The sequence below is a fragment of the Takifugu rubripes genome, chromosome 5, assembly GCF_901000725.2.
Source record: "Takifugu rubripes chromosome 5, fTakRub1.2, whole genome shotgun sequence".
Classification (NCBI taxonomy): domain Eukaryota; kingdom Metazoa; phylum Chordata; class Actinopteri; order Tetraodontiformes; family Tetraodontidae; genus Takifugu; species Takifugu rubripes.
In genome coordinates this window covers 2,353,574-2,377,317 of record NC_042289.1, presented here as the reverse complement: position 1 = coordinate 2,377,317, position 23,744 = coordinate 2,353,574, and the positions used below count along the sequence as shown (strand labels likewise).

General features: G+C 41.5%; 3 protein-coding genes and 1 long non-coding RNA gene across 5 annotated transcripts; 2 read left to right on the top strand and 2 right to left on the bottom strand.

Annotated features, from left to right (window-relative positions):
• The first annotated feature begins 441 nt into the window (after window positions 1-441).
• Window positions 442-4,344, top strand: coil (coilin p80). The gene is made up of 7 exons (XM_003964300.3): window positions 442-867; window positions 1,391-2,294; window positions 2,379-2,465; window positions 2,693-2,740; window positions 2,831-2,900; window positions 3,025-3,113; window positions 3,866-4,344. The coding sequence occupies exons 1-7, from the start codon at window positions 617-619 to the stop codon at window positions 3,911-3,913; spliced, it is 1,497 nt and encodes a 498-aa protein (XP_003964349.1). The 5' UTR covers window positions 442-616; the 3' UTR covers window positions 3,914-4,344.
• A 318-nt stretch (window positions 4,345-4,662) lies between these two features.
• On the top strand, window positions 4,663-16,058 carry rab11fip4a (RAB11 family interacting protein 4 (class II) a). Of its 2 annotated transcripts, none has more exons than XM_029836696.1 (15): window positions 4,663-4,988; window positions 7,505-7,592; window positions 7,717-7,802; window positions 9,200-9,348; window positions 9,496-9,657; window positions 9,799-9,933; window positions 10,930-10,965; window positions 11,151-11,259; window positions 11,351-11,454; window positions 11,581-11,721; window positions 11,829-11,910; window positions 12,253-12,390; window positions 12,471-12,617; window positions 13,790-13,927; window positions 14,023-16,058. In XM_029836696.1, the coding sequence occupies exons 1-15, from the start codon at window positions 4,836-4,838 to the stop codon at window positions 14,137-14,139; spliced, it is 1,785 nt and encodes a 594-aa protein (XP_029692556.1). In that variant the 5' UTR covers window positions 4,663-4,835; the 3' UTR covers window positions 14,140-16,058. The 2 variants fall into 2 exon arrangements, with proteins under 2 accessions (XP_029692556.1, XP_029692555.1); XM_029836695.1 differs by having other exon boundaries at window positions 4,665-4,988; window positions 9,200-9,357.
• A 116-nt stretch (window positions 16,059-16,174) lies between these two features.
• On the bottom strand, window positions 16,175-21,746 carry LOC101063052 (protein NLRC3-like). The gene is made up of 7 exons (XM_003964298.2): window positions 21,681-21,746; window positions 21,375-21,585; window positions 18,409-20,203; window positions 18,152-18,325; window positions 17,822-17,995; window positions 17,578-17,624; window positions 16,175-17,472 (listed from the first exon to the last, which is right to left on the bottom strand). Exons 2-7 carry the CDS (start codon window positions 21,583-21,585, stop codon window positions 16,937-16,939), a joined length of 2,937 nt encoding a protein of 978 aa, XP_003964347.2. The 5' UTR covers window positions 21,681-21,746; the 3' UTR covers window positions 16,175-16,936.
• Window positions 21,747-22,647: 901 nt separating this feature from the next.
• Window positions 22,648-23,446, bottom strand: LOC115250017 (uncharacterized). The gene is made up of 3 exons (XR_003888598.1): window positions 23,358-23,446; window positions 23,202-23,235; window positions 22,648-22,755 (listed from the first exon to the last, which is right to left on the bottom strand). It is a non-coding gene; the product is annotated as an uncharacterized lncRNA (long non-coding RNA).
• Between the last annotated feature and the right edge of the window lie 298 nt (window positions 23,447-23,744).

The following is a 23,744-nucleotide window of genomic DNA, read 5'->3' as shown; positions in this document are numbered from 1 at the left end:
TTTTAAGAAACAGTTTTCTGTTACTAGACAATGAGCTAATTTTGTGTCACCGTATATTCATGACAATGTAAAAGCATGTTATAAAGGTAGAATATAACTACTGAAATTGAATAATTGAGAAGATTAAATGTCTTGGAAACCCTCTTAATAGTCCTCTATGCAAGTAGTTATGCCTCCATGCCACGAGGGGGCTCTATTCTTTATACAATGTATTGTAGAACGTCACAAGTAAGTACATCCGAGTCCTTAGGTTAATCCTTCAACAAAAGAGCATAATTAATATAGTTTTTATTGAGAAAAACACTGCTTCTGTAGTATGATGTGTTGTCTTAGTATTTATTAGAATATCAAACCACTAAAAAAACCTCGTTAATTTATGCTTTGCATTCCATTTCCGTGTGAAAAATGACATAGAACATAACCCCTATTTTAAAATGAGTTTCTTTAATGTAAGGATGTCATACACTCTATAACATCAAACCGAGTAATGATACTTGAAAATATGTTAATTACCCGCGTTTTGTTTTATTTTATTTTTTGGCGATAGTCCTTATTAAAACGTCCACCGGAAATAGTATTGCTTCTGACAGGAAGTTTGCAAGTCCCGCTGGTGACGATGGCTGCTCCCAGTAACAACTTTATCCGCGTGCGTTTGGAGTTTGACTACCCTCCGCCGGCGCTGGTCGACTGTCGCATGTGCTGGTTGCTTGTGGACCTGAACACGTGTCGTGTGGTGGCGGATCTGGAGAGCATCATCAGAGAGAAGTTTGAATTCAGCCGCAGGAGCATCCTCAACCTGTTCATAGAGAGCTGCTACTTGCCGCACACGGAGAGCATCTATGTGGTGCGGGACAACGACAGCGTCAGGTGGGTGTAACGTCTGTCCCCAGTTCATGTTTGCATCACCTCAATTATTTTAAGGGGCTGACTGTAGTTTGGTGAAAATTCTTCACTTGAGGGCTACTTTCTTCCCCTTCCAGTCTGATTAGGGTGGCAGTGGCAACTTGGGGGAAACGAAACAGTATATGCTAACAGGCAACACCTTTAAAAAGTAATAGATTAAATGTAACAAACATGCGTTTGTTCAGTATTTTGAGTTACTCTGTAGCTTAAATGATGCAGTTGACACAGTAGAAAAATGAGTGATATTAACAGAGAACTAACTACATTTGATTTTGAAAATTCAGTCATTAAAGGTTTGTGATGGAAGTTTTTCTGCAGCCAAATTCAGAAGGTGGATGAAAACATACACTGGTGGAAGCTCACAGTATGATGACTAGTTACTATCAGCTTTTACTGTCATGGAAGTTGTAGTTTAAAGTTAGTTGAACGCAAGCAGTGGGCCAAGTATACTTTGAAGTAATAATTTTTTTTCTTTTGAAATTTTCAGGGTCAAACTAGAATATCTGGATCTGGTGAATGGAGACAGCAGAGTTCCAGAAAAAGCAAATGAAAGCACAAGAAAGAGACGTAGACATGCAGAGGAACATCAGAAAGAGGAAAATAAAGCTGGTGTAGAACGGAAGAAGAAAAGGAGAGTTGAAAAGCAAGATGTGAAGCAGGCATCAGTTCATGAAAAGGAACAGGGAAAGTGCAAAGAGAAGAAGAAGAAGAAGAAAAAGAGTGAGAAAAAGGTTAAATCTGCTGCATCTACCAAGAACTCTCCAGTCAAAGTAGATCAGCCCCTTAAACCAAAGAAGCCCCCTGTGGCTCAGCAGGTCTCCAGCAGCAGCAGCAGTGAAGAGCAGGAAGCTCCTCAGAAACCAGCTCCCAATTCCCCCTTCTCTGCCCCCACTTCCTCCTGCAAACAGAGCCAACCAAAACAGCGTCTTCCTTCATCTTCCTCTTCAGAATCCTCCTCCGATGAAGCCAACACTAATAAATCTGCATCCCAGCCCACACCCCAACATACCCACACCCCAACAAACGATGCCTTAACATCTCAGCTGACTCCTCCTGTCAAGTCACTCGGCAACTGTGCGCAGAACCAGACTTCAAGCACGTTGGAGCAGCCATCAAAATCTTCTGTCTCTGGTAGCGAAGAGGAGATCGAGTTTGTGATTCGCAAGCCGGTGCAGCCTCCTGGTTTTGGTGTGGGTGGTCCATCCTACCTGGGAGGATTCGGCAGGCGGGGGAAAAACGGGCGTGATGGCTCTGCACAGAGGGAGAGGGGCAGGGGCGGAAATAGAGGGGGATTCAGAGGGCAGACGGGCAGCTTTGAACGTGACAATAATGGAGTCAACCACCCATCCTACCAGACTGACTCACTCAGCAACGCATCAGTGGTTCTTCAGGTTTGTCATCAGGGTGTTTATCATTATTAGTAACTGCTGGAACCCAAAAGAATATGGCTGCTTTTTGTGTGTTTCTGTATATAGAACAAAACAGAAAATACTCCGAAGGACTATGGCTCCATGCCTCTGCTGGCTGCTCCTCCACAGGTTGGACAGAGGATTGCCTTCAAGGTAACACATGTCCAATGTTATTAGCTACAGCGTATGGGATGGTTTTCTGGACTGTCGCATTGATTGAATAGATCAGGAACTACGCTGTCGCCTGGTTAAACTGTAAATTAGTTAAAAACTTATTCGATTGCCCTTAAGTGTTTGAAAAACAATCTCTTGGCGGAGAGGAATAAAGGTCAGTTATGAGTTGACCCTGCACTAACTGCTTTCCTTCTGTGTGTTCAAAGCTGCTGGAGTTAACTGAGAACTATACACCAGAGGTTTCAGACTACAAGGTGAATCCTTTGATTTCTGCTCCAGTGACCTTAAATATCGCCTGACTTTATACCAGAATAACCACTGACCAGCCAATGTACCTTTTTTAGGAGGGAAAGATGATCAGCTTTGACCACACCACCACACAGATTGAGCTGGAACTACAAGCAGTCTCTCAAGGTAAAGGTTGTTTTAATTCTCCTGCTTTTTTGTCATCGTGAGCATAAATGACAGTTTAAAAAGGTATTTTTTAGCAATTTTATGTTATTTTGTCACAATTCCAAACTTGCTGCTTTCACCTCAGTACCTGTGGAACCTGGCAAGTTTGACTTGGTTTACCAAAACCCAGATGGCACAGAGAGAGTGGAATATGCAGTGTCCAGAGATGCTCGGGTAAACATTTGTCAATACCCACTACAGAATAATCTCTTAAACCTGAGTAAAATTGCTCTTGAAGACATCTAGATCCTGAAACTCGGAATAGGGATTCTAAGGTTGCTGTGACTCCTCATTTGCTTTAGAACTGAGTCATCATTGAAGAAAGTAGCCATTGGGAATGTTTGCTCCATCTGCCCTTCTTTGTGTGTCTGTTGGTGTATTCTTGCTTGCTGTGGTTACAACTTCAGTAGTTAGTTAGTAGTCTCCAATCAAGGCCGCAGGTTTCACACGGAGATGTGACTCCAACCCCAGGCTATTTTTGCCAGTTATGCTGAAGTGTTAGAGAAACATTTGATATTTTATTTTAGATTCCTATTGTTTGTGATATATCATAAGAAAATGACTCCAGATAAATCAGAGGATTTTGTGAGGCCAAAGTGACCAGACCTGTAGCCAGATGGAAGGGCAGACATCACATATTCAGGGGTACCACAAAGAGGTCTCCACATTTTTGCATTCCTACCACTTGTAGGAAGTGATATAAGATGACCTAACAGTAAATGATGGTTTGTGTTACGTGTATTAGAAGCTCTTACCTTTATTTGTGGTCATCTTGACTTCTCTGTGTACTATAATTACTACTGGTGTACAGCAAGTGCTGGTTTTTGTATTATGTTTGTGGTTTTTTAGGCCACTGTTAGGATAATTTTTGCATATTTAAAATTAGTTTTAATCCCATCATCACTATTTCTCTGTTCTTCTTACAGGTAGTGGAACGTTGGGATTGCCTGCTGGAGCCCAGGTTGATCATTTAAACCTTTCCAAAGGATGACTCTGAATCCAGTCTGGCAGACAGATTTGCATTGTTTCCTTCTCTCCTTCATCAGTGGACTGTAGAGAGTCCCCGTTTTCCACGTGACTGTTGGGGGACATGTCTACAATTGATTATATTGTTTTCTCTGCTTCTCCAATCATCATCACAACAGAACGTGGATACCAGTATTGTAATTGTACAGTTACATTCATATTGAAATGTGAAACCCTGTTTTAACGTCAATGAGTTTTTCCAGGAAAGGAACATAATTTTATGTTTGTACATTCGTGTTATTGAAGGTTAAATATTTTTTTTAAATAAAACTCTGCATCGAATTTTAGGATATGTGCATAATGTGACACTGAATTCAGACTTGTATGGATATTGTGCCCTTGTTTTGATATTAAAATCTGACATGGAAATAATGCCAAAGGAACCTAAACTTTTCTATATACAAAGCAACATCTGTTGTGTGGTTTTTAAAGATGTTGACATGAATCGATGAAATAATCGCCCCAAATCAATCCCGCCCCATATATTCCTTTACAAAACGTTGCTATTTTATAAACAAGTGTCAAAATTTTACTTAAGGATTTTTTCTTTTTTTTTTACTACATTGTTATTCGATTTCGTGAGCGTCCAATAGAGCCGAACTCGCCTCTTCCGTAGCATTTTGAGTCTCGTGGCATCACACCTGTATTATTAATTAGCAGCTGGCTTGTGACGCAATGCCTCGTGCCTGAGTCGTAAATCGTCGCCCTTTTCCGTAAGTCGCGTCTCCTCGCGCCGTTGCTTATGTCACTGGAGCAGCGGCGGTACCAGTCGGTCCACCCGGGCCGAGCTTTGTGATGGTGGCGGTGGTGAAAGCCGATCTCTAACAGCTGGTTTACGTTGGGGGGGACGCACGTTCGGACGAGGCGAAAATGGAAGGACGCGTTTTTTCCGACCAGGAGCAGCTGTTGCAGTTTTTGAGGAGACTCAAGGAGGTTTTCGACGTGTGTGACGAGGATGCTGACGGTTACATCCGGGTGGAGCACTTGGAGGACCTCGGTCTCCGGTTCGGCCAAGGAGATGAGGTCAGAGTCCGGCGGGGTTCCAGGGCGACTGGTCAACGCATTCATTCTATAGTGAACAAGTGGCGGCTCTCTCTGTGTTTCAGCCTCCTTATATATATATATGCGAACAAGTGGTACCTGGCGGGCCTAATGAGCTCACACACACACACACACACACACACACACCGGCATGACCGCTTTAAATGTCACAGGTGCGTTAACTAACGATTAGTACTGGACCAGTAATGTGGCGGACAGGGTTAATCTTACCCAACCTGACACTTAAAGTGGTGTTTTCCTCGTTTATGCGTCATATATTGCTTGTGTTTACACTTTCGGTATGAAATGTGCATTCATTTAGGTGACGGTAATCAAAACAACAATTCTTGATGCATCATTTCGACGGCCTAAACGCTTAAAATAAGATCATTATGGATCTCTTATTTAGAAAGGAAATGCATATTTTTGGTTCCATTATTTACCATTATTTTTAAACACATAAGAACTGTAGAAAAGGTGTTAATGGTGCAGTCTGGGGGGATTTGTTTCGATAACGGTACAAATATTCAGATTAGTTGAACCGCTACTACAAGTAGTTCCAGTAGATGTTCCTTTCTTTAAATAACGCCATGTTAGTGCAACATTTCAACTGATTCCTGTATTTCCTTTCTTTTTAAGCATGAATGCAACTGAGAATTTCAGGATACTGAACTGCATTTTGAAAAGACACCAAGGACTCGGATTAACTGAAGGAATTTAAATAGTGCATGAATTGTGCCCCTTATAGACGTAACATAGCTGGCACATGTGTGCCTGAGTATTTTGGAGAGCATCTTGTTATGTTTTAGGGCACCCTCCATGTCTCGTGGTTTGTCCATGATTCTGGATTGGCAAGATTTTTAGAATTAAAGCAGCTGGTGCTGGATCATTGAAAATGTATATGTGTTATCCTTGTTTTCACTTGTGTAAATCATGGCAGCATTTGAGGTAAGCTGTCCTTGCATTGGAGTGGATTGTTGTTTTAGCTGTCATGGCGGCAGAGGACCGAGACCAGATCACTAAAAATAACTGAGGAAGCTACTTATTTTGTATTCCTCCTCTCATCTCTTGCAGCTCTGTTTCTCTGTGGTCTTTGTCACCATGGTGACGAGCTTCTCGAGAAAGCTAAGCAGATTGGCCTGTTAGCAAGATATCAAATAATCCCCCTCAAACCAGTCGGTGAGAATGTGCTCGGTTTGAAAACATCGTTTCCTCATACATTTCTTCATATTCCTCAACGTTTCCTTATGTTGTCACGGCGCCCCTGTTCTTTATTATGCACATACGCTGTTGGCAGTGCTGCAGAAAAACTGCATTATTTATCTGAAATGCATTGGATAATGCATTTGTTTTGTGTGTGTGCAAGGGCATGTGTGCACATGTAGGCACAGTCCATGGACACTGGACACTGAAGGTTGTCTTACACAGGTTGAAGAACCAAAATTATACAGTATTCTCAACAATATTTTGTATCGGCAGTATTCCTTTCATTCTGGACATCAAGGCATTTACATTCAAAAATATAAGATGTGACACTGAACTCTGGGAATGTTGATTTTATTATGTGTGATTAGATCCATCAGCTAGCAGCAGCCTCTGTACACTGTATTGGTCCGTTTACAGAGCCAGTGGGCAATTCTCATCCATTTATCAACCTCTCTGCCCTAATTTAGACACCAAAGCTGACCTGACCTGTATTTGTGTGTCTGTAACAAAAGGGAGTGTTTCAATTGAAGATGAGCTGAATGAACATAAATGAGCTTCCTCAGGGGGAGAGAATGAGGCAAAATTGGAGCTAGAAAGCAGATCCATGAAAAAGGGACAAACCTGAAATAGTTCTGTGTATGTGTGTGATTCATCTGGACAGCCACAGGGACCAGAAACACTGGGCAAGTATTCACAATCAGAGAGGATTAGAGATAACTAAACGCTTGAAGGCCATATGAGAAGATACTACTGAGACACAATCTGGCAGAGAAGGAAAGAGAAACAGTTTGTCTGTTTGTACTGCTAAAAAATAAAAAGGCAGAATGAAACTCCAAGTCAGTCGCACCCCAGGATGAAGAAAGCATTGATACTATTGACTGGCTCACCTGTTTACCAGAATCCAGTCGAACACCCCTGGAACATCACAGATCCCTTGTTGCACTGTAGAAGAGGGGTGGGGGGTGTCAGTAGGACACAGACAAGGCCAATGGGAAGGTGGGAAAACCACAGGAGGAACAAGTGTTCCCGTGAAAGTCAGTACTTTGGTCTGACAAAGCCGATGTGGTAATTGTAGGGTTATTTTGTTCCCAATCATCTCAGGACACAAGAGCACCAGCTGTGGTCCATAAGAACCACATGAAGTTAAAATATGGCTGTTGTGAGTCTCACAACTGGTCACGAGGGGCCACATTGTGATATAAAAAAAGGCAGTTGATATTTAAAGACCTTTACTGCGAGGACCAAAAGCTCTGACATTGTTTCCTCATTCGAAGGCTTCCTTCTTCTTCCAGGTGAAAAAACTGACCAAGTGCCTGGATCCAAATGCTCATGGGAGGATCAACTTTAAAGATTTCTGCCATGGAGTGTTTGCTATCAAAGGTAAATAGTTTATCCCCCCCTCTACATAGGTATTAGGAATATTTATATTTTTGTTGGTTTCTTGGGGCTAACACAAGCTAGAGTAATGTGTCCTTGATATTCTACCTTACTGTGTTTCCTTAAGGTTGCGAGGAGATCCTGAAAATGGCAGCGGGCCCTCGTCTTGCCTCGAACAAGGCCTCTGTGACGGACAACGGCTACATTTACCAGGTACACCTGTTTGCACTTTGATATATATATATATATATATATATATATATAATATAACACTCTTATAAAGATGCAGTCTGTCATCATGCACACTGTGTTGCAGCGCATATCCCCACTTGAGAACTGTTGCTTAGCAACAGGAGAGAGAGCGAGGAGAGAGAGAGGGGTGTGGCTTTGTCTCGGTGTGTTTTCAAATGAGCTGCAGTGATGCATGTCTGTGTGAAGGTTGTCTGCTGGCAGAATTAAGAGTATTTTAAAGCTATCGTCATGTTTAAGGATAGTGTGTCTATCTGGAAACGCACACACTGAGGTGGCTTTGGGCAGGAGAGGAGGCACGTGGCATCATGTGGTCCTGATTGGTAAGAGGTGCGTGAGGGTGTGTGTGAGAGAGGCAGAGAGAGATTCGATTTAAAATGGTAAATGAAGAAGCAATTACTTTGCTGATTTCAGGGGGGGGGGGTGGATTCAGGCTGGACTTGATTGACAGCATTTTAAGTCCTAATTATGTTATTAAAAATATGGCGTAACGGCAACATCCAGTGAGTGACCTCAATGGTCCAGGGAATGTCTTCCGTGCAATATGGTCCTTTTCTCTGGAGCGGAATAGAAAGTTGTTCTGCGGATTTGTGTAACTCCATCTAAAACTGCTTTTCTTTAACCTGGAGGTCAAGCTTTTCTCTGAAGAGCCAAGGCTTGTTATTCAGGGTTGATCCAGATTTGTACTGAAGATAATTTGCTGTATTAAACCACTTTTATCAGAAACCTAAATTAGTTGCAGACAAAAACATTTGCATCAGTGATGAACAATCGGCTCCTCGGTGATTATGTTGTGTATGCTTGACTGTGCTGTGTGTGTAGGTGTGTGTCTACACTATAAAAAGGAAGGACATCATATGTAAAAGCAGATTAATGCGCTGTGTGTGTTGGCTGTGTGTTTTAAGGTGTACCTTGCCCTTTTCCTTTCCTGGCCCAGCCAGACAGAGACATAAATTATGAATAACACAGACATGTTATGTCTCCCACAGTTCCTGATAAACATGTTTTAGATAAATATTTGCACCATACATCTGTTAAATTTAATAAAACTGTCATGATGTGATAAAAGTACCTTAACAAAAATCCTATAAATATAGCAGTACTTAATACTAACTAGTAGGTAATAAGCCTACTAATGCCTAAACATGAATGGACTTGATGTCTGTGTGTTTTTTTTTAGGTGGTTTTGACAAATCTAAAATGAAATGGAACATTTATCATCTCGTTAGTTGCCAGGTTATCGACTTGATACGGGATATCGGGGAATCGCAGCACGTGATGGTAGAATGGATCCTGACCTGAGTGGATGTGAACTGCTGTGCTCAGTTTACATGTTTTTGTCATGCCTTATATTTGGTTAGAATGGTGAGGCCAAGCTGAGTCCTCCTGTCATCATGTGCACGCGTTCTTACCCTGAATGTGGAGGTTATAATGACGGCGCTGATGGAGAGTGCGACATGGACAGCACTGCAGAAAATGGCAACAGCCCAGACTCTGTGGACCCAACGAGGCAAGTCAGGTAGGATACGGCAGTTATTCAAGCTATATAAAATGGAAATAACAACTGTTAGAAGTTAGTTTCAAGCTTTATAATCTGGGGTGAATTTAGCTGTTTTGTATATAGAAAAACACTTTACATTCTTATCTTTAACCCTAGTCAAATGACCTGCTCAACATCTGCATCCGTCATCTCTGGGGAGGAGCAGTTTGAGGACTATGGTGAGTCGGAGGACGTGGAGTTCACTCCCAGCAGTCCTTGCCCAGAAGAAGACACGCGAACAAATGGCTTCTCAGACCTGGGATCTTCTCTTCCCTCCAGGTGGATTGTTAGCTGGGTTACATAAGAATGTCGTGAACATAATCAGAACCAGAGGAGAGAACCTTCCACCATCCCCTCTGGAAGGAATCAGGATAGCACTGTATGCATGTTCTAAATGAACGTTTACCTTTGTTGTGGCAGTGCTGGGCACACTCCCCAGAAGATGCGCCATCTTTATAACAGTGAGCTTCTGGACATCTACTGTTCTCAGTGCTGCAAGAAAGTGAATCTGCTAAATGATCTGGAAGCCCGACTTCGAAATCTCAAAGCCAACAGGTACGGTGTGTCACAATTCAGCTTTAATTTACCCCTGCAGCACCAGTAGATGCGGCATAGTAAATCTCCAAATTAAACTGGTACAGGAAGTGGTAAATTGGAAAGAAATTATTCCAGCGATCAACAAGGGTAGAGATTTTGGTGCAATATTTTGGTTCTTTGGTCTCTATTTCAAAGATAACAAGCATAAGGAAATAGATCCATGCAGATTTATGTTTTTATTATGCAGTGAGCTTATGCTGTCATTTTTGTTATTGTTCCCTCGGAATATAAATTAGTCACAAACGCGCATAACTACATGTGCATCTTAATGTATTAGAATGCGGGTAGGAAGATTTTTAAGCTGCTGGTTCTTTTGAAAATACGCATTAGCCTTCCGCCCAAATCCCACCCTTTTTTCACTCTGGCACCAAAAGCTGCACCCACATCAAAGGGGGGATCCCGTGGTGTTGCTATAGTAACAGTATCTTAACTACATGGAGTTGCTGCTTGTCATGTTTTTTGTGCGAGTGTGTACATGTGATGAGCTGCAGTGCTGCAAGAAAGAAAGGGTTTCCTCCAGAAAATGTGTAAAATTGTTGTCAGATACATGATGAAACACAACAGCTCAAACAGTTTCTGGCTTCACAACCACATTCATATGTATATTTGTATCTTGTAACCTTTGATGACCAACCTCATTGAAAACCAAATGGTGTCATCTGTTTAAGCTGTCATCACTGATGACTCTAGACGGGTGTGTCTAACACCTGATCTGGTTCGTTTCTCTCTAAAGAGTTAAAACTGCCTTAAGTGAGAATAGTCAAAAATAAAGAAGGTAAATGAGGATAAATAACTCCCAATGAATGAGGCCATAATGTTGTAAAGCTGCCTGAGGTAAATGAATCTCCTCCATCACAATCAATAGTAATCAATAATCATTGTTGTTTTAAGGGAGCAATCTGGGCAGTAGTTGTGTTGCTGAGTGTCTCACTGAAGTTTGTCTTTTTGGTTTAGCCCTAACAGAAAGATTTCCAGCACAGCGTTCGGGCGGTGAGTGATCCAACCTTCATATTTAAAAAAATAAATAAATGATTAAAACAGAAATTGGTCAATCAGTTGTCATTAATGAATGGCTTAGCTTGAAGCATGGTGATAAAAGGCTTTAGAGGACACATTCTTTGTGTGACTATAAAGTTCTGATGTCCTCTTTGCTCTTGGTCTCCATGTCCCCACAGTCAGCTGTTCCAGGCCAACCAAAGTGTGTTTGGATCCAGTCAGGGCAGCAGCACCGAGGATCTGTTCACCGATAGCATTGACTCCTGTGACCTGGACATCACAGACAAAGTACCAACACTAATTGCAGTATCAACAAGTGCCCCATGATTGTGGGGTTTGTCATTTCCCCAAGATAATGACAGTCAACCTGTTTGTTCAGGTCAGTTACCTGGAGAAGAAAGTCACAGAGTTGGAAAGTGACAGTCTGGCCAACAGTGACCTCAAATCCAAACTCAAACAGGCCAACACTCATCTTGTACACAGGCAAGAGAACACATTACATAAAAACCAATTATTATTCATGATTAATATACCTGTAGGTTTCATGGGCCTTGTTATGTGTATGTATTTAATGTACATAAAGGGGGGGAATGTTTTTTCACCTCCCAGGGTGCATGAACTGGAGGAGCAAGTGAAGGATGCAGAGACCAAGGCAGATCAGGTTCTAGTGGAAGAGGCAAAACGGCATCGGGAGGCTTACAGCAAGATAGAGAGAGACAGAAACCTAGAGATAGACTTGCTCTGTAACAGGTACGGTCGTCATCAGAAGGATTCCCTCTGACATGAGCTTTTCATTACAATGTCAATAGATTTTGTGGAATGGTTAGATTAAAAAAATTAACTGTTTGTTTACACAGACTGCAGCAGCTCGAAGAGGAGAATGGAAAAATGAAGATAAATGTGTGCAGACTCAAGTCTCAGACTGAGAAACTGGACCAGGTGATTCTGATTTGGATCTTTTCTTTTTTGATTTTTGCCATTTTATACATGATACATTGTAATAGTACTTTAGATCTGTGTGCAGTAGTGGCAGATACTCCTTAAACAAACTGAAATATGGCGACCGGGTTTCAGCTCTGTGTGGCAGTAAAGCTGGTGATAAACCTTTATCTTCAATCAAACCTAGAAGAATCTTCTATTACCACTTAGCTGCTTATGACCTTTCTGTGGAGTCTTAAAAACATGCGTTCAGGAGCCGATTTGATTCATCTTTACAAAACTCAACACAGAATAGTATTAAGGCACAAATATCATTACTGAAGCTTGTTTTTTGCCCTGCAGGAGAAGCAAAGGATGACAGACAAGTTGGAAGACACCAGTCTGAGACTGAAGGATGAGATGGACCTCTACAGGAAGATCATGGATAAGCTCTGGCACAATCGCCATGAATTTCAGAAGGAAAAAGAGTCCATGCAGGAGGTAAGGCAGTCCAACTAACCTGACCTGACCTGTTGCATTACAACTGTTTGGTTTCCTCTGATCTCCGCCTTGTTTTGTAGCTGATTGATGATCTTCGCCGAGAGCTGGAATATCTGCAGTGTTTCAAGCTGGAGATGGAGCATCCAGGACAGGGTAAAGGGCTGTCGGAGTTCAACGCCAGAACCAGAGAGATGGAAATGGAAAATGAAGTCAAGAGACTGAAACAGGTTTAAACACACACTTTGATTTTCTGACTACTTCAAATAAATCATAATAGCAACGCAACAGAAAGTAAAAAATATAAAGTTCAAAGAAGTGTCCACAGTTATGTTACAATAGGAATATCACTCGCTCAGTCTCTCCAGGCAATCATACCGTCCCCGATCGCGTTTGCCTTCCAACGCCTGTATTATCTGGCCAGGGTTAGCGCCAGTGTACCATGCTCGAGTACAGTACGCTTCCCTGGCCCTGTGCGCTTGGAAGAGGTGGTTGCAGTTGCACAAGCACGGTGCAAATCGTCTGTTCACATTGTCAGCAAATTTGGATATTTGCAAGAATGGACTACAAAGTCCAGGAAGTGGAGCATGCTGCTCTCATAAAAATGTTCATTGTTTACATGCAGATGCAGTCAAATGTCGTATATCAATGTGATGACGTGTGTCAAAGGCAACACTGTTTGAGTACACCTGGGTTAATGTGAGTGTGGGACAGCAAAGAGCTGAATGACTCCTTGGAGTTGTTGCGTAAAATCATCCTCGTACTTCCAGAATCGATGGTCTCTCTCTCTGTCTCTCTCTCTCTCTCTCTCTCTCTGTCTCTCTCTGTCTCTTTATCTTTGCTGGTTCCCCTGCATTGAGAGCATGTTCCCTATCTCCACACTTTTAATATGTGCCACCTTGACTTTCCATAGTGTCGCTGGTGTATGTAAATGTGTGTTGCCTGTTTCATGTGCTCAGTGATCTTACAACTGCGAGGAGGAGGTAATAGGTAAGGCAGGCATCACGTTAGCCCACAGATTGTTACGACACTTTGCAGCTGCAGTATGACACAGTGAGCTCACAACAGCCTTGTTTTCTTTGGACAATTATCATTTATACTTTAAGAGTCGGGCATTTTCACTGCATTGACGTGTGGCTAACAGTCCTTGTTACAATCATCGAGTTGACGTCATTTATAAGTCAAGGTAATGCCATAATAACATTTGTCTGTTTTTTTTTTAATGAAGAATTGTGATATGAGATATGAATCATGACCTGTTAAATGCTGCAGATCAAATGGTGACTGAATGAATGACCCTCACTGCACATCACTGGGTTCCACCTATCAAAATAAATTCAATTCAATTGATGGCAAAAATGTAATCTTTCATCTTGCAACTGTTAACCTTTTGTTCCTACAGGAGAACTATAAACTGAGGGACCAGAACGACGACCTGAACGCTCAGATCCTCAGCTTGAGTTTGTACGAGGCCTGTTTTCCTGTCAAAACTAAAGCTCAGTGTCTGGCAGCAGAGATCGACAATGCTTCCAGGGACGAGGTTAGCCTGCTATTAAGAGATGGGTGCTAGCTGTAATGTTTGCTAATACAACTGAACTGATTTTGAATCCTTTTCTTCCTCTGCGTGTCTCTCAGCTGGTCGACGCTTTGAAAGAGCAGGAGGAGATTAACCTGCGTCTGAGACAGTACATGGACAAAATTATTCTGGCCATCCTCGACCATAATCCCTCCATCCTGGAGATCAAGACCTAAACGTAACAAGTAGAACCACACATCCTTGGTAGAGTGTAGTTGTGGATATCTACCATTACCAGGCTATTAGGTGCACTCTTAAAGTTATATTCCTTAAGTTTCTAGCGCTGGCTCTTTTATGGAGATGGTGATAACAGCTTTATGAAGCCACCAATCTCAATATGGGTGTGGGGGGTGTCTATTCCAACAGAAGAGCAGCATGCAATATCTGTTTACTGGTGGTAATGATTCAGTGCTTTCAGAATATGCAAATGATTATTTTTGTGAAGACCCCTCTTCAGATTTACTGTAAGTGCTGCTAACGCTGACCCGCCTCTATACTTTGTATTTAAATCAGGAAAATTAAGAAACGCATTGCCTTTTTAAAGTACACGATTGCCGCTGTGATATATTTGTCAGTAGTGACGTGTGGATTACCTGTTTGTACACGGAGGGCAGTTTGGTCCTGGTACTGGGCTTTCAGCTCTCACAGAGACCAAACAGTTGTCAATGAAATATGAACGCAAAAGCAATGTTATGGAAATGGCTGCCTGACTTAAGAAACTTAAGGGTTATAACTTTAAACCCCAGTGGAATTTATGCTGCTTCAAATTTTGGTACTGTGACTGACCGTTGCAAACAAATCTTGGTGGCGCGCACACTCGCACCCTCACTCATTCACTCACAAATGAACAGCAGAGGATCTTATTCACTAGAATCAGGCACTTGGTGGATCTGCATCGTGATGCTCACATTCCCTTTACACCAACCACTACACTAACCTGTCCACATTGTGTAAATTTAGATCTAATGTTGTATGGTCACCTCACATATAACTAATGCGGATTTCAAGAATTGTGTTAGTGTTTGCAGTCTGTAATTATTAGATTGTGAATACCCTTCTCGATTGTATTGTCATTGGGACAAACATTTGAAAACATAAGGTTTTTTTTTAAAAATACAACATGGTAACATGGTGAAAATATAAGCTAATTAAATATAATATTCAATCATTTACTGCAACATATAAATATGGAGACAGACAGATCGATCTTTTTGGTGACCCACTCAGGTTCTCTTTGATCTGATATATTTCAACCGTTTAAGCAACCTATCTCAAAATAATAAATGAATAATTACTGAACTAAATCCACTTTGATATTGGAGAAGTGCAGTGATGTGTCAGACGTGATGCAAATTTAATAAAACTGCATTTAAGTGTGCTTGGAGCCAATGTCATGTCCCAAGTAGGCTACCGCTGATATGAGGCGTCATGTTTAAAATGATTTTGCTTACATAAAACACATTCTAAAATTAGCAACCTACCTATGTAAACCTAGAGTGCAGTCTCACTTTATCCTGTTGGAAGTACAGTACTTATCTTTAAATATTCTGAATTTTTAACTTAATATTTGTCACACCAACATACTCTTCACAGGTGTATCACCTGACAAAAGCAGGAAATAACTGCTGTAGTTGGCACTATATAAACAAGACAGTTTTGCTTTGTTGCACAAGTTGTTCACTTAGTGATCTTTTTCGTAGTTAATTTTTTCTTCACTTTTTGTCTGTTGGCACCAAGGAAACCATTTATTTTTATTTTCTATCACGATAGTTAGTGCATTATTATATCTGCATTTTAAGCTATGACGTGTCATTGAATTCACTGTAAATCCTGTACAGAATGTTATTGTATGTGCAGGTGAATTTGCTTAAAAATCTTTGACAAAAATATATTTAAAAAAGACAAAAACAGGAATTTATTGCAGTTTAAAGTGCCATAGCACCGTTATGTGTTCACGGTTGCAATATCTCATTAAGACAAACTGCATTTTGTCAGAACGCACATTTATTTTGAATTCTGTAACAGTGAATTAAACATGGAATTATAGATGACATGACATACAACCTAATGTAAATAAAATGTGTTGTCTTTGGCATGATGAAGTTGCGTCTGATTTTTATTTTCTCAATCAAAAATTCTTGATTTCCATGTAAATAAAATCCAGCGTTTCATTGAAACAAATGCAAAAACATGACAGAAAATCGAATGTGTTCATGCGATATAAAATGGAGAAAATCAGTTGATGCTAATGTTTTTACTTGATTTATTACAACTGGATCAAATTTTAACAGATGAAGTTGCTAAACTGGGCCTGACAAAAAATGTGTGACGAAAATAAGTTGACTTCAGTTTTCCAGGCAACCCTTTGTTGTAATTTCGATGGCTACTACAATACACTATGAATTCTCTATATGGTGTCTTCAAACACATCAATATATAGAGAATTTTTTTTAGAGATTTTAAACATTAATTGTCACATATATGCACACTTAAACTCATATACAGAGGCAATGTGTCACCACTGTGGTCTGTGTGTGTGTCTGCGGGCGTTTCTCCTCAGGCTGTGCAGGTGAATTTGGCCAATCTGGATGGTCGAAAGGATTGATTAGTCGTTCGGCAGTCGGCTGAATCGGTCAGGTGGCCGACGCAGGGGGGGTACAACAAGTGAGAAAAGATCAACAGAGCTCGAGACGGATGTGATGATGGAGATTGCGAAGTCGAAACCTCACAGAACTCCCACAGTGGTGATATTTCGGCTAATCTCAAGAAAAGAACCAACCTCTGCAAAACACTGCAGCAGAATAGGCTTAAAAATCCCACAATAGTTCTATCATCAAAGATACAGTTTACAACAACCTAGCAACCCATATTCAATCACAATTCATGTGGATGTTAGCGGTCATCGTTTCCTATTCAGGTAACGGTGACTAATTCCGTTTCAGTTAAACTGCAGCCTCGACCGTTTTCACCTCCTCACATTTGACACAGAGAAAGCGACGACTCGGAGCTCAGCACAAACCCAAACGCAGGATACAGAGGTTCGGTGAATGTGCTGTGGAAGGTGTGGATGTGAACCAGCGCGTTGGATGAGACTCTGTAGAATGACAGAGCGCCGGCGTGCCAGTCCAGATACACCGCCACTCTGCTGCTGCCACCGGAGGGCTGCATGGGTATGACAATCCTTTGGTTTTTGTGACTGGCTGAGAACTTATCATGGCACACCAGACTCCAGGAGGCGTCGTTCTGACCGATCCAACTGTCGTCATCTTGCCCTTTTCTTTTGATTCTCTTGTAGGCCACGCCAATGTTAACCCAGCCCTCGCAGTCCACCTCCCAGTAACAGCGCCCAGTCAGCCCTTCTTTACACATCACCTGATTCCAGTGACCAAACCTGTGCGGATGATCCGGGTACGGCTGCGCCCTCTGCACCAATGTCACGCGTCTGTTGTCCTCAGACAGAGCGAGATTGTTATTTGCAGTGTTTGGGTCCAGCATGAGTTCGCAGGCGTCTGATGGCAAGAGTTTTTTGTTTTTTTTTAAACTTTTTACATTTGGATCAGTTCATATATTACCAGTTCAACATAAATGGAAAAGGTAGATAAACACCCACTTACATTTCTTCTGACCTGGCTTCAGCCTCTGAATTCCACCATGTTCCAAACTGAGGACAATATATATGTGTGTCAATGCAATTCTCTAATGTGCTGAAAACAACTCTTAAAAAACTAAATAAATGGCCATAGAAGGGGGATGATTAGTCTCACTGGTAATTTTTGTGAACATATGGCAGGTATCCATCCTGAGAAGAAATGACCTCCGATTGGTAACATCTGATTACCTCTGATTCTGTCACCGTACCTGAGAGTCGTCAGCTGCAGGCGGGGATTCTCCAGGGCAGCCATGAGCTGCTTGGTGCCCAGATCACCTGGGTAGTTGTAGCTCAGATCCAGCTCTTTCAAATGGAAGGGGTTGCAACTCAGGGCATGAGCCAAGGCAGCACAGCCCTCCTCTGTGACCTGGCAGCCAGACAGCCTGAAATCACAAGTCAACGCAAAAAGTCATCACATCGAGTTACGTTCCGAAGAACCTTAAGGCGTCTTTGTAAAAGATCTGGACCCGTAAACACTGCACGTTTAGGTTTAGCACTGATTGGTTAGCATTTTCTAAAATAATGATAATAATGTTGACCTCAGAATTTCCAGTTTACAGTGTTGACTCGCTAATCCAGAGGAAAGCGTCTTCACTCCCGAGTCCATCAGACTGTTGTTGCTGAGGTCCAGAACTCTGAGGCTGGAGGTTTTCAACGTAAGAACAGAGACCAGCGCTTCGCAGCTTCTGTCTGACAAGTTACAGTCACTGAGCCTGCAAGGAACATGCACAAATGTGGTCAACAAGTATCTGCTTTGATATTCTACTATTTTGACTCGGTTAATGAGAGCCCCTACACAGCTGCTTTGGAGATGTGGAGCACTGGCAAGAGCCTCAGGAGACCCTTCTCTGAAGCGGAGTACTTCCTGAGGTCAAAGACTTCCATGTCCTTTTCTGATGACAACAGGAAAACCAGAGCTGACCACTGAGCAGGGGAGAGCTTGTCTGTGGAAAGTCTTCCCAAACTCAAGCACTGTTGGATCTCCTCCACCAGAGAGATGTCCTTGAGCTCATACAGGCTGTGAAACAGGTTGATGCACCTTTCTGGAGATGGATTCTCTTGGATCTTTTGCTTGATGTACTGCACTGTCTCGCTATTGTCATATGAGCTGGGCTCTGCCAGCTTCAGCAGGCCTTGTAGAGGAACATGGCTGCTCTTCATTGATAAGCCCAGGAGGAAACGGAGGAACAAGTCCAGGTGTCCGTTTTGACTTTTTAAGGCCATTTTTACAGCACTTTTGAAGAACATTTGTTCTTTTGATTGGAAATTAAACAGCTCAGACCACGAAAGGGACCTCGGTTGCAGTTCTGACAACACGTTGACACCAGTGTTGAAGAAGGTGACGAAGACATAGAGAGCAGCCAGGAATTCCTGAATGCTCAGGTGGACGAAACAGAACACTTTCTGCAGGAACAGACCGCACTCTTCTTTGAAAATCTGGGTGAACAGTCCCGAGTAGAGCGAGGCTTCAGAGGTATTGATTTTGGATTCTATCAGGTCCGATTCATAGAAGATCAAGTTGCCTTTCTGCAGCTGATCAAAAGCCAGTTTTCCCAGTGCCATGGTGGTTTCGCAGGTCTGGGTGTTCCACAGTGTATCTGTTTCAGGTCTGTTGAGCTTTTCATTCATTAGTTTGAGTTCAACCAACAGGAAGCAGATGTACATTTCGGTCAGGGTCTTGGGGAGCGCCGCCTTCTTATCTGATCTCAACACGGGTTCCAGGACCGAAGCAGTAATCCAGCAGAAGATCGGTATATGGCACATGATGTGGATGCTTCTTGACTGTTTGATGTGGGCGATGATTCTCTCAGCTTGCTCCTCCTTTTTAAATCTTTTCTTGAAATAATCCATCTTTTGAGTGTCAGTGAAGCCCCTCACCTCGGTAACCCGGTCTACCCACTGGGCCGGAAGCACGCTAGCTGCCGCCGGCCGTGTGGTGATCCAGAGCCGAGCAGAAGGAAGGAGGTTCCCACAGATGAGATTTGTCAGCAGTACATCCACGGCGGCAGGCTGTGTAACATCAGAAATGGTCTTGTTGTTGTAGAAATCCAGAGGAAGGCGACACTCATCCAAACCGTCAAGGATGAACACCACTGCGAAATCATCGAAGTTGCAGATTTCTGCCTCTTTAATGTCGACGAAGAAAAGATGCAGAAGTTTGATCAAGCTGTACTCTTTTTCCTTCAGCACATTCAGCTCTCGGAAAGCGAAGGGAAATGTAAAGTGAATGCTGCGGTTGGTTTTGTCTTCAGCCCAGTCCAGAGTGAACTTGCGCATCAAGACAGTTTTCCCGATGCCGGCCACCCCTTTGGTCAGCACCGTTCTGACCGGCCGATCACAGCTGGGGTGGAAGATGTCTTCGTAATTGATCTGTATGTCTTGTCCCGAAGTTTGCCTGAAGGATGATTCGATCTGTCTGATTTCGTGTTCATCGTTGATCATTCCGCTTCCTCCCTCAGAGATGTAGAGCTCCGTGTAAATGTCATTCAGGAGCGAGGGCTTTCCCGCCATGGGAATGCCCTCAAAAATACATCCAAACTTCTGTTTAAGAGATGATTTCAGTCTGGATTGGCACGTAGGAACAATAGCCCCTGAAACGAAAAAGATGCATATTGTTCATTTATTTCCATTTTATTTGCATTTTGTAGTTTTCTGTTGTTTTAATCTGATTCTTCATTTAATCCGAATAATTTTTAATATGAAATAATAGGTTAATCAAGTCAGTATAGGTTTTTAATCAGTTATGTAGACTGAAGAAGATATTTTGGTCCACTTATGTAGTAGCTTAAAAGAAGTAAATAACTAGAACACATTGGAGCCTAGGGTTGGTTTAACCCAAAGTTAACCCAACCGGCCATCAGCAGGAGGGTCCCCCTACATGAGCTTGGTCCTGCTCAAGGTTTCTTCCTGTTAAAGGGGAGTTTTTCCTTGCCACTGTTGCTTGTCTGGGGTCAGGCCCTGGGATTCTGGAAAGCGCCTTGAAACAATTTTGATTGTATAAGACGCTATATAAATAAAATTGATTTTTTTTAATTTTTTTTGGATAAAGATTTATTTTTTTAATTTTTTTTGGAGGGTATTTATCCACTGATTGGTCAAAGCATCACGAAGCTTAAAAAAAGACCACAAATGTGCCAAAAAGTGGATAAGTGACTAAAACATCAGCAAGAGCAATTTGAAAAATGATAATTCAGGTAAAAGCCAACCCAAACGGGATTTGCTTGCCTCTCTCGATGCATCTGAGACACATGCTTCCATAATAAGAGGCAAAGTCCACCTAGTTGTCAGGGAAGGTTCACTAAAAGGAAGCCGCTGGAGACAAACAACAGCAAAGCTGCCCGTCCCAGCTTGGTTGGAGGGCACCTGGACAAATGTGAAGCTTGTTGAAAGTCTATTCTGTGGACAGGCAAGTCCACAGTTGTTTTGGTCATGACCACAACGGCTAGAGGTTGACAAAATGTTGAAGCTGTAGACGACCAAAAGCACCTTCTACAAAGAGTGCAGCATGATAGCGGTGGTGCGAATTTTTAGGACTGGGCTTGCCTTTCATCCTCAGTACCTGGATAACTCTGCCTACAGTCAGGAATTCTGAGGAATATTGTTAAATTCTTCAGTGGTTTGTGTTTTCATGGAGATACAAGTATCAGCGACAACTATAGGACCACCTAATGAAATAGATAATTGATGTTGTTGCAGTTGTTGTTGATGCCACAACAGTTTCAGTGCTTCATCTTTGCTCTCTTCCCATTGTGAATGTCTTACTGGTCTGAAGACAGTCGGCCAGTTGGTGCTCCTTCATGCTCCTCAGCATTGACAGTGTGAACTTTAGAAAGGCCTCCCTGCTGCCCTCGTCCTCCCTCTCATGTTCCTCTGTCCTCTGAGCTTCTGACTCCTCAACGTCGTTGAGACTGAGAATCCTTTGAAAGTTTTGCAACTCGGTCGTCACAAACGTGTCAACCTTTGCTTCAAGCATCTGTAACCAAGCATATAAGACTAAATGAGACTAACAGCCAAGCAATGAATTCAGGTGTATTATTATCAGATGACAGAGGTTCTTATGTTGCACACCTTAAATTTGGACTGGAGATTTGTTTGGTACGCCACAGAATCCTGATGAGCGGACTTCTGCCCCTGGACTCTGAGCACATGGTGAATAAAATGTATTTTATTGTTCATGACTTTGCTCATTCATTTTATGGCTGGAGACACTTTGTGGGCAATATTTAACCAGGATTTTATTGTTCCATCACAAGGTTCGATTTCATATCGAACACTTTTCTATGTAGAAGTAACCTTTCATTTTACACTTGTGCAGATAAAAAGGGAAAGTTATGCATTTTTTTATACTGAATTTCCTCACTCATTGGCACTATGTACATCTGTATATATGTACTACACAGTGTTCACCCTCTTTGTGCTATACTCGCTATCACATGAAGGCAACACCACTCACTGGGAAATAAATTAGTCCTCATCTATGACAAGCATCATCAACCTATTTCAAAACTAATTTATTCATTTTGTTTTTTGAGCCTTAATAAAAACAGAATGCACTGAGTATCAGTAGGCTCTGTATCTCTATTATTATAGTTATTAGAAAGACTCTGATGCTGATACTTGCCTCTTTTCCAAGGGTTCATGATGGCCTCTAAAGTCGATCTGGCTGCCCTTTGAATGGCTGCTCTTCAATGAAGCACAGCTGGCTACAGGAGAGTTTGGTCTCCCCTGGTGGGTCCTGATCAACACAATTATTCATGTTTGAGAAGAACAGAAGCACTAATAGTTTAAACTCTTACGGTGGGAGTGTTTGTGCTGTATGTAAGCTCTGCTTAATACAGCAACCTGCAGAAGTTGCTTTATATTAAATATGAAATTGTCTTTAAATAAGTTCAATAAAGTTCATTTTTCTGTTGATGAGATGTGCGAAGACTGTAGACCCACCCAAATGGATTTATAGAAAATACACACCCTGTTAGAATGCACTGTTATATATTTATCTTGTTGTAAAGATTCTGATGCTGATACTTGCCTCTTTTCCAAGGGTTCATGATGGCCTCTAAAGTCGATCTGGCTGCCCTTTGAATGGCTGCTCTTCAATGAAGCACAGCTGGCTACAGGAGAGTTTGGTCTCCCCTGGTGGGTCCTGATCAACACAATTATTCATGTTTGAGAAGAACAGTTTGTTTTTATCCTCATAGCAAATTCTTTCCATTTACTCTAATGATTCTATAATCAAACATGCTAAGTTTATTTTTATAATAAATCAAATATTTGAATTAAACTGCTTCAATATAGAAATAATCGGAATTAAAGCAGGAACAAAGTCAAAATTAGAAATTAATATTCAAAGAGTAAAAATCTTATGATAAAACAATCTGGGTTAACTTTTTGCCTGACTTCCATTCAGTTTCCATTTCTTTCCCAATGATTTTTATTTTATTTTTTCACAGATACAATGACAGAAAATAACCTCTAACTTTTTACATTTAGAGTATAGTATATTTAAGTTAAAATGATTATCTAAATATATCAAAATTGTTTATTATTGCATTTAAAAAAAGAATTTAGATTTTAAAAGTATTTAGGTACCTTTCCATGTTGAATACTGCTGCTGAGAGTGAAACTAAATGCAGACACAAGAGAAATAACGAAATTATTTGGAAATTACCATATTCATTAAAGAAACAAACTAACAATAAGAAAAATATATGTAGTTTTCAAAAGCAGCAATTTGCATTTACTTACTCCGTTTTTAGAACAGCAAGCCCATGTTTTCTCACGAAGCCTGAAAGTGAAAGATTACTGGGTGTTCTTCATGTGATCAAAGTTCAACCAGGTAAAAGTCTACAGGGCGTAACAAATCTACCTGGTGCAGGTTTATTGTTGTGAGATGTAATGATAATACATTGATTAAAAAAATTGTTGTGCTGCAGCTGACAACAATAACACCATCCACAATATTAACCATGACAATAAAAATACTGCACAAAAATAGCGTAATATGAATTTTTAATGTTATTATATTTTTAGAATTCCACCACAATATTGAAATATATAGGCAGTATATTTTCAGTTTGAAAGGTTAATAAGTGGCTCAGTTTATTTTGGCTACGGTACCGCTCCGGTCCAGTA